We start from the raw sequence: 10,206 nt of genomic DNA on the forward strand, positions 1-10,206 counted from the left end.
CGACACGAGCATTGGAACGTAGCCCCAGTCCCAGAGGCCAGACCCCCCACCTAACAGAACAAGATCGATTTTCCTGACCGCCTTCCAGTATACCTTGCTTTCACCGCTGGGAGTAATTAACCAGATCGCATCTAGAGTACGTACGTTCAAGGCAAAAGCAGCTTTCCAACCCCTGTTTGCTTTCGTTAACCACCGGCACCCATCATCCATCCATCGACCCTCATCCACCACGTTGAGATTCTCAAAGTGGCACCTTTATCCTCTGCCGCTTTACCACATTGTCTCCGGAGGAAGTGTAAAGTGTTTGTACTGGTACTACATCTGAATCAGCGCACCGCCGTTCAAACTCGTTCTAGAAACCAAATTCAAGTCACAAATTCTGGAAACGCGCGGACTTTGTTCGCCACGATAGATGATACACGTTTTTCGTGGCGAAGAAACGGCACCGACTTGTGGGGTTCTGGTTGCTGTGGCAACGTAGGCAGAGGGGGAAGAAGAAGCGAGGCGCGTTGAAACGAATGCATGGACGGATGGCTCCAAGAACGGCATCGCTCACGGGCTGGGTAGAGTACAAACCACAAATTGCGAGAACAGTGGAAGCGGACGGGGAAAACAAAGCCCTCGCCACCGCCGTCCCCCTCACGGGCCGCTCCAGCTCACGCCCACGCCCACGCCCACGCCCACGCCACGCTCTCGGCGCGCAACCACCAGACCACTCTATATATCGCCACTGCGAGTGCCAGTACTTGGCAGAGGACGGAGAGGAGGCCTAGCTTAGCTATCAGCAATGGCCACGGCGGCGCGTCCTCCGTTCCTGGCCGTGCTGCTGCTGCTCGTGGCGACGGTGATGCTGAGCTGGGGCGGCAATGTGAGGGTGGCGGAGGCGCAGACGCCGGTGTTCGCGTGCGACGCGTCAAACGCGACGCTGGCGGGGTACGGGTTCTGCAACCGGAAGGCGTCGGCGTCGGCGCGCGCCAAGGACCTGGTGTCGCGGCTGACGCTGGCGGAGAAGGTGGGGTTCCTGGTGAACAAGCAGGCGGCGCTGGGGCGGCTGGGCATCCCGGCGTACGAGTGGTGGTCGGAGGCGCTGCACGGGGTGTCCTACGTGGGGCCCGGCACCCGGTTCTCGCCGCTGGTGCCCGGCGCCACCAGCTTCCCGCAGCCCATCCTCACCGCCGCGTCGTTCAACGCCTCCCTCTTCCGCGCCATCGGCGAGGTCAGTCTGTCACCCGGTCCACCTCGCTCCCCTGTTTCGTTTTGTTTTGTTTCGATCGCCATTACTTGCACCGGCGGCGAAAAGGAAGTATACGAATGTTTGCTCCTCCGCCGCCGGCCGCATTGCGGTTGCTTGCACCGGCGAGCTTTCTGGCGGGCGAGTGAGTGCGGGTTGGTGGTGGTGGATTGGGGAGCGGAGATTCGATGGGTGCAGCTGGGGATCAGGGAATGCTGTGCCTTGCTTTTGCGTCTTTCCGTTAGCTCGTGCGATGCCGTTTGGTACTGCATTGGATACGGGTTGTGGATTACAGTATTCCGTCCGGCGGGCCGGCCGTCCGCATGGTGCCTTTCCGCCCGCCCGCCGGCGACTTTTGCTTGCCATTGGCGACGCGCGGCATGCATTTAACGCTGCTGCTAATAACCTACCGTGTTCTGTTGTGAAAAGCAGCGCCGGCGCCGTAGCATGCGATGCGTTTTTCCTACCGGCAGGAATACTTTTGCTCAGTCTAAGCTAGCGTACAGCGGTAAGTATAGTACGGGAACGGGAGGGAGGAGTATGCATGCGTTTTCGCTTCTTCCTTGCCGTGCCATGCCATGCCATGCCATGGAGAGATGCTGGTGCTACTACAGAAGCACGTAGTACATTTTGTGTTGTAGTCCAAATCAACGGCGGCATGCATGTGGAGAAGAGATGATTGATATGATAGCCACTCGCTCGCAGCAATAGATAGGTAGAGTAGGTTTCAGTAGCGGCAGCGGTATTTTACACGGCACGCACCAGCCATGACGAGATGCACTCCTCTGAGCTGCTCTGCTCCGAGTAACAAAGCGATGCAGATCCAGGAGCGTGCAGCCCTACTAATCAGTACCACCATGGTGCTGCCGCATCATTAGCGCACACGCTGGCACGTTGCACTGACACTAACAGTAGTAACTAAAATTAACACCGGTAGGGTAGGGTAAATCTGAAGTGTTAAAAATGGCAACGCTGCGAGGTCCTGCCGCCGCGCCGCGCCACGCCGTACGTCCGCGAATTACGACGTGATGAGCGTCACGGGAATTTGTACTGTACGCAGCAAAGCAGCAGCGGGCAAGTTGGTCCTGGCGCGGCAGCGAGGACCAGACTGCCGCCCGCCGGGACCCGGCCCCACCACCGGAATTTATCATTCCGGTGCTTTGCCCATGTGAAATCTTCTCTCTCAAATGAACATTCACACTTCGTACTGGACCAGTAATAATACGCGCTGAAGGAATCACACAATTAGGTCCAGTGTATCACGGAGGGCCACACTGCACAGTGCTCCTCCACGACTCTCCATGTGTGCGCACAGTGCAGGGACATGGAGGATTGGGGTCCTCTTGCTGTTTTATCTCCACTCCACCCGAGATGATACTGTCCTTCCGTCCGTGGATTTGCACTGATTGGACGCTAGCGGTGAGCACGTACGTGCCTGTCAGGAAGGAAAATGCCTTTCTCTTGAGATTTTTCTCCGTTCCTTGTTGAGGCGTCGCTGTCCTTGTGGGGATTAATTCAGAAAAGAGTGCCCCATCAATAATATCTGGTAGCAGTAGACGGGAGTTTTTGAGCCTTTGAGGTCCCATATCATGCAGCTTTTTCTTTTCTTTCAAGTGCAAATCACCCTAGACTCCACCACCTAGCTCTTGTCCTCGTCGAGTTTGGGAAAAGTCTCGTTTCAGCATGCTTGTAGGCAGCAGATGCTGGTTCTGTAGCAGATGCCTGGATTTTTTTATGCCGTTTTGGAGATTAACAAGTTGATTAAGCTAAGCTAAGCTAGGCTAGGCTAAGCTAGAATGGACTGATCGGTTTATTTTTCCCACCAAATTAGGGTTCTCACAAGTCGCAAGAAACCAGCAGGCAGTGACTGCTGTCCGTCCGACATTACTCTTTTTTCCTCCATTCGGTTGCACCTACCATAGCACCATCCACTGCTTCCCAGCTACTACCACTTGAGCGCACCGTGCCGACCTGTGCATGCATGAGTCGTCGTCCGGATTAACTCTGACGGTTTTTCTACCATGTGTGATTTGGTTGGGGAATGCAATGCAGGTGGTGTCGACGGAGGCGCGGGCGATGCACAACGTGGGGCTGGCGGGGCTCACCTTCTGGAGCCCCAACATCAACATCTTCCGGGACCCGCGGTGGGGCCGCGGCCAGGAGACGCCCGGCGAGGACCCGCTGCTGGCCAGCAAGTACGCCGTCGGATACGTCAAGGGGCTCCAGGACGCCGGCGCGGCGGGCGTCACCGACGGCGCGCTCAAGGTCGCCGCCTGCTGCAAGCACTACACCGCCTACGACGTCGACAACTGGAAGGGCGTCGAGCGATACACCTTCGACGCCAAGGTACTCCCACTGCTACCATGACCAACTCACTAAGAATAATAATCTCGCTCGCTTCACTTCAGCGTAGCTAGCTTATTTTGGGTTACTTTGCCTGGCTGGATGGCGATGAATGCTTGCCGTTCTGCACCGGATTTTAGTGGACTGCTCTGCGTCTCTCTCTGACGTGCGAGTAAATGAGTGTGCTAGCTTGCTGTACCCAGTAGTACACTACTGACTGACAAAAGCGCGTCGGCAAGGCCTACTTCCCTTTGGTCAATTTATTACTAATCGACCCATCGCCATTTCTTATTGGTAGCTAGCTAGATATAGCTTGAATCAATGCACCGACAAGCAGCATCGTTAGTTTCTCTATTAGCCCCGTTCTTTGTAGTAAAATTACTGCCCTTTTGGTTGACAACAACATGCTGGTTTCTACTGCTAGTTGCAATAGTTTGCACCCTCATCCACTCCACTGCAAATTTAGTAAATTATGCAAGACACTTCTAGCTTAATCATTGTACACTTAACTAAGGAATTAGGGAATGTCTGGACACGTGTAGGTGGACACAGAAAAGCTAGTTGCGAGTTGTTAACACCTCAGATCCTGGTGGTTGCAGTTCCACTGAAAAATGGCAGATCCGGGCAGACAAATACCCATCGCCCAACACCCATAAAACAATGCTGCATTTGCACCTCTCTGGCAGCGTCTGGGAGCCCTTGTCCCAGAATCTAATCCAGTTTACTACTGGAGTAGTAAGTGTGCATCAAGGGTACGGCGGTGCGTGTTCTATAATTCTGAAAGGACATAAACAGTCGCAGAGTCATTTGTTTCTTGTGTGTATTTTAGTTTGTGAACACTAAGAAGATAAAGTTATATAATGGCGCGCGCCTAATCATGGGTGTCGTATTAGATATCGTGCATGTGAGCCTGCTGCCTGCAATCAGTGCTCAAAAGTACTCAAAATATAGTCACTACTCACTTGTATGCGCCCCTCCAGCATAATGTGAGAGCAGCAACATGGCAAGCTTTCTCAAGATCCACACTACAAGCTGTAAACTGACAAGTAGAAAGAAAAACGCAAATTAATGGCAGACAACTGCAAGCCTGTAACAGTTTTTCCTTGTGTGTTTGTTTGTGAAATTCAGGTGTCGCAGCAGGACCTGGACGACACGTTCCAGCCGCCGTTCAAGAGCTGCGTGCTGGACGGCAATGTGGCCAGCGTCATGTGCTCCTACAACAAGGTGAACGGGAAGCCCACCTGCGCCGACAAGGACCTCCTTGAGGGAGTCATCAGAGGAGACTGGAAGCTCAACGGGTACCTCATCTTGCCCTACTCATGTCGCAAAATGGTGCACTGCTAGTTAGTTTCAGTGAAGACCATGTACATTCTGAATCTCTGATGATATATCCATGTTTGGTTCTGGCTGCAGATACATCGTGTCCGACTGCGACTCCGTGGACGTGCTCTACACCCAGCAGCACTACACCAAGACGCCCGAGGAGGCCGCCGCCATCACCATCAAATCAGGTCCGTTCATCTCTCACAATACACATCATCCAACTATGCATATCCAATGCAGTTGTAGTACTACAGACAATGCAGATGTTTGGATGATGATCTGTGACTGTTAGTGCAACGCCTAGCAGCAGTTAGGCAATCAGTACGAGTCGAGGTTAGCGGTAGCCATCGAGTTGTTAGGGCGTCCGGTCCGGCGTAATTGATGGGCTCTTGGCAACAACTTTTTAAAGCTTAAGGGGCCTTGACAACTTGCATCCTGATCGACATGAAGAAATTATTCCCGGCTGTGTCGGTGTGCCCACGCAATTATACATGCTACTGTTCTAGCAGATCTTGCTTGTAAATCATCATCCATGGTCCCTAAACATAAGTGCAATCCAGACATGTTCTAGCTATTATTGTTTCTCTGTTTCATGTCTGTCATTTTGCTTCAATTTTTCTAAACAGTATATAGATGAAGCAGAAACCGAAAGGAAATATAAATTCTTCTACCTGAGGACGAGACATGTCAAATACTTTGAACATTTTCTCGTGAAACTTCAAAAGTTTTGTGTTGAGCAAATTCTGAATTCTGAATTTTTTTTATATCTGACATTCCCTGATTGCGTGCGGCAGGGCTGGACCTCAACTGCGGCAACTTCCTGGCGCAGCACACGGTGGCGGCGGTGCAGGCCGGCGAGCTGTCGGAGGAGGATGTCGACCGGGCCATCACCAACAACTTCATCATGCTCATGCGCCTGGGCTTCTTCGACGGCGACCCCCGGGAGCTCGCCTTCGGCAGCCTCGGACCCAAGGACGTGTGCACGTCTTCCAACCGGGAGCTGGCACGCGAGACGGCGCGCCAGGGCATCGTGCTGCTCAAGAACAACGGCGCGCTGCCGCTCTCGGCCAAGTCCATCAAGTCCATGGCCGTCATTGGGCCCAACGCCAATGCCAGCTTCACCATGATCGGCAACTACGAAGGTATCAATCAAATTTCTCACTGCTGTTCACAACTTAATACTATGGTCAGCTTCACCATGTGGACTAAAGTGTTTGTGTACTGACATTGCCATCAGGCACGCCGTGCAAGTACACGACGCCGCTCCAGGGCCTGGGCGCCAGCGTCAACACCGTGTACCAGCCGGGGTGCACCAACGTCGGGTGCAGCGGGAACAGCCTCCAGCTCAGCACCGCCGTGGCGGCCGCGGCCAGTGCCGACGTGACCGTGCTCGTCGTCGGCGCCGACCAGTCCATTGAACGCGAGAGCCTGGACAGGACGAGCCTCCTCTTGCCTGGCCAGCAGACGCAGCTCGTGTCGGCCGTCGCCAACGCCTCCAGGGGCCCTGTCATCCTCGTCGTCATGTCCGGTGGGCCGTTCGACATCTCGTTCGCCAAGGCCAGCGACAAGATCTCCGCCATTCTTTGGGTTGGCTACCCCGGCGAAGCCGGCGGCGCCGCCCTGGCCGACATCATCTTCGGCAGCCACAACCCAAGTAAGTGCCGTTGCGTCGCTGCATCATTTTCTCTCACGTGCTCGTCTGTGGTCACCACGTTATGTCGAGCATTCTCTGACGAGTGAGCGCTCTGTTTTGGTCATGGGCGCAGGTGGGAGGCTGCCGGTGACGTGGTACCCGGCGTCGTACGCCGACACGGTCAAAATGACGGACATGCGGATGCGGCCGGACACGTCGACGGGCTACCCGGGCCGGACGTACCGGTTCTACACGGGCGACACGGTGTTCGCCTTCGGGGACGGGCTGAGCTACACCAAGATGTCCCACCAGCTCGTGTCCGCGCCGCCGTCGTACGTGTCCATGCAGCTGGCCGAGGACCACCCGTGCCGCGCCGAGGAGTGCGCGTCCGTGGAGGCCGCGGGCGACCACTGCGAGGACCTGGCCTTCGACGTGAAGCTCCGGGTGCGGAACGCCGGCGAGGTGGCCGGCGCGCACTCGGTGCTGCTGTTCTCGTCGCCGCCGTCGGCGCACAACGCGCCGGCGAAGCACCTGCTCGGGTTCGAGAAGGTGTCGCTGGCGCCCGGGGAGGCCGGCACGGTGGCGTTCAGGGTGGACGTGTGCAGGGACCTGAGCGTGGTGGACGAGCTGGGCGGCCGCAAGGTGGCGCTCGGCGGTCACACGCTGCACGTCGGCGACCTCAAGCACACCGTGGAACTACGGGTCTGATGGAGTCGAGGGTGATCAAAGAAAATTCCACGTAACCCCTCAAAAAAAAAGAAAAAAGAAAATTCCACGTAGAGAGCATCGGTTTCATTTGATAGGGGAAAAAATGATGGAATTGGATGGGCCGACGGGGGGAATGGGCCGTAGGAATTGATTTAAGGGAGGTGAAATAACCAATGGGCCTCTTGTTGGGACAAGAAAGAATTGGATCCACGGGGGTCTTTGGGAGTTGTTTTGTTGCGGTTGTTAAATTTGATTTGATTCGTTTGGAATTGGAGGGACGATTTGCAACTGTAATCTTGGTGGCGTCTCTCAAATGTTAATTTATTGGGAGGGGAAATACCTCATTTCATCCACTCCATTCGTTCGATTCACTTTACAAAAAAAAAATCGACTCACATTTGTTTCATGTGCTAATCTCGGTGTTTTTTATGGCTGTTTGCACCACTGGATGCAGAGGCTGGGGATCTTTTCCTCTTTTCGGAAAAACCATGGCATCGTTATCTCTCCCTTGGCAGGCAGAAGTTTGGCTCTCGGGTCCATATACATAATTATAAAGAAAGTAAAAATGTCAAAACTTTTTGGCAACAAACATTATCAAGTGGTATACGTGTATAAAAAGTTCTATACCTGTCGGGGTATAGTGGAGAAAAAAAACAAAGTCAACACTATATACAAGTTACTGTTCACACTTTTTATCCTTGGAATTTCTTTTTGCGCAGAATTCAACATGAGTGTTTTTTGGTCAAATTTTTATATGGGTACAACATAAGGTCAAGTTTGTCCCAAAAAAGATTGATTTGTTGACCTTTGTAATTAATAAAAAAATGGAAAACACTAACCTTCAGCCGGCTGATGCACGCACCACGTCCGCCGCTTGCATAGCCGTCGGATCAATCCTGATCGAGCGCTCACGCTGGCCATAAGTCCCACATAGCCAGTTTATTGTCCGGCAACAAGGTGATGTTTCAGTAGATTTCTGCAACACATGACTAGTTTCAGAAAGAATAGAACGATTCGGTGGTGAAGGTTTTTTTTTCCTGCAACGGGAGTCTTGTTTCAAAAGATTTCTGCAGTAGACGCCTTGTTTCAGAAAAAAAACATTTTGTGGTGAAGGTTTTTCTTTTGCAACGGGAGTCTTGTTTCGAAAGGTTTCTGCAATAGACATTTTGTTTTTAGAAAAAAACGTTTGGTGGTGAAGGTTTTATTTCTGCAACAAGGGTCTTGTTTCAGAAACATAGCGCCAGTTGCATAAAGCGCCTTAGGATCGCCCGAAGTTAGAGAGCGAGAGATCAGACATTGCAACATGAGGCATGTTTCAGAAATATAACTCCAGTTGCAGAAAACACCGAAGGAGTGCCTGACATGAGAGGCCATCGCCATCGTGCTAGAGTGGAGCTGGCAGCTGCTCGTGGGGCTAAGGTGGAGGAGGAGCAGCAACTTCGGCGAGCGGCGGCGCTCCATGGCCGAGACGCACGGGCCACGGTGGGGCGGCGGCCCGGTGGCTACACTCTAGCCTAGGGTGTGGCCTGTCTTGGCCAACTGTTGTCTCAGAGGACCTTTGCAACGAGGTCCTTGTTGCAAAGCCCCTAAGAGCAACAAGGTAGTTGTTGCAAAAGTCCTCGACTAGCTGGGGCGGTAGATCAGACGACTGTTTTGGACGACATCTTACGGTTGTCGAGGCGGCCGATCTAATTGATTTAGGGAAACATTCTATTTAGACCGGCTGATCCCACAGATTTCGTAAGCCGCGTCCATTGCTTTCCACGTGGCATGCGGCCCATGTCTCCCTCTCTAGAAGCATCACGGTCCCTCCCATTTCCCCTGATTTCTGTTTCCTTCCCCGTCTCTCTTATCCCTTTTCGCTCTCTCTCTCCTGTGGTTCTCTCGTCACCGGCGACCACTGCTGTACAAGCTGCGACTCGCCATGTTCGGCTGTAGGCCGCCGACAGCTGCTTCAACCATGCCACCACCACCTCCGCTTCTACTACAACCAACTTTGTCTTTCTTTCCCCCAGCTTCTGTCCTCCCTAGATGTGCGGAGGTTCCAACGGCTCCAACCGTGGATCTCGCCGGCGGCGGGTTTGCTTCTATGCAACGGACACGTTGCAACGTCCTTGTGGATCTCGTCCCCGGCGGAGCTTCAATGCAACGACCATGCTGCTGCGACCCGGATCTCGCGGGCGCCCGGCGGCAGAGCTGCAATGCAACGCCCATTGTGCTGCGACCAGGGTCTCGCCGTCGGCGGAGCTGCATAGAAACACACAGTGCTGCGACCTAGGTGTTGCCGCCGGATCTCGTCGGTGGCATCAAGGGCCGCTGCATCGCAACTCTGACGACCGCTGCATCACAGCTCCGGCACCACTGCATCGCAGCACCGGCGGCGTCGTTGACTGCTACATCACAGCTCCGGCACCACTGCATCACAGCTCCGGCGACGTCGATGGCCGCTGCATCGCAGCTCCGGCGACCTCTGAAGGAAATATGCCCTAGAGGCAATAATAAAGTTATTATTTATTTCCTTATTTCATGATAAATGTTTATTATTCATGCTAGAATTGTATTAACCGGAAACTTAGTACATGTGTGAATACATAGACAAACAGAGTGTCACTAGTATGCCTCTACTTGACTAGCTCGTTGAATCAAAGATGGTTAAGTTTTCTAGCCATAGACATGAGTTGTCATTTGATTAACGGGATCACATCATTAGAGAATGATGTGATTGACTTGACCCATTCCATTAGCTTAGCACGATGATCGTTTAGTTTGTTGCTATTGCTTTCTTCATGACTTATACATGTTCCTATGACTATGAGATTATGCAATTACCGAGTACCGGAGGAACACTTTGTGTGCTACCAAACGTCACAACGTAACTGGGTGATTATGAAGATGTTGGGTAACGTAGCAATAATTCAAAATTTTCCTACGTGTCACCAAGATCAATCTAGGAGATGCTAGAAACGAG

The 10,206-nt window shown here is 53.1% G+C and overlaps 1 protein-coding gene across 2 annotated transcripts; it reads left to right on the forward strand.

Moving 5' to 3' along the window:
* The first annotated feature begins 606 nt into the window (after window positions 1–606).
* On the forward strand, window positions 607–7,591 carry LOC123054987 (beta-D-xylosidase 4). Of its 2 annotated transcripts, XM_044478876.1 has the most exons (8): window positions 607–1,216; window positions 3,284–3,577; window positions 4,703–4,872; window positions 4,988–5,085; window positions 5,692–6,039; window positions 6,135–6,551; window positions 6,664–7,262; window positions 7,300–7,591. In XM_044478876.1, the coding sequence occupies exons 1-7, from the start codon at window positions 788–790 to the stop codon at window positions 7,236–7,238; spliced, it is 2,331 nt and encodes a 776-aa protein (XP_044334811.1). In that variant the 5' UTR covers window positions 607–787; the 3' UTR covers window positions 7,239–7,262; window positions 7,300–7,591. The 2 variants fall into 2 exon arrangements, with proteins under 2 accessions (XP_044334811.1, XP_044334810.1); XM_044478875.1 differs by having other exon boundaries at window positions 6,664–7,591.
* Window positions 7,592–10,206: the final 2,615 nt, after the last annotated feature.

The sequence above is a fragment of the Triticum aestivum genome, chromosome 2D (genome assembly GCF_018294505.1).
Source record: "Triticum aestivum cultivar Chinese Spring chromosome 2D, IWGSC CS RefSeq v2.1, whole genome shotgun sequence".
NCBI lineage: Eukaryota > Viridiplantae > Streptophyta > Magnoliopsida > Poales > Poaceae > Triticum > Triticum aestivum.

Coding starts and splice junctions, on each gene's coding strand:
- LOC123054987 (XM_044478875.1), top strand. CDS start 788: ATGGCCACGGCGGCGCGTCCTCCGTTCCTGGCCGTGCTGCTGCTGCTC. Junction 4,873..4,987: donor GGAGACTGGAAGCTCAACGG/GTACCTCATCTT, acceptor TTCTGGCTGCAG/ATACATCGTGTCCGACTGCG. Junction 6,040..6,134: donor CATGATCGGCAACTACGAAG/GTATCAATCAAA, acceptor CATTGCCATCAG/GCACGCCGTGCAAGTACACG.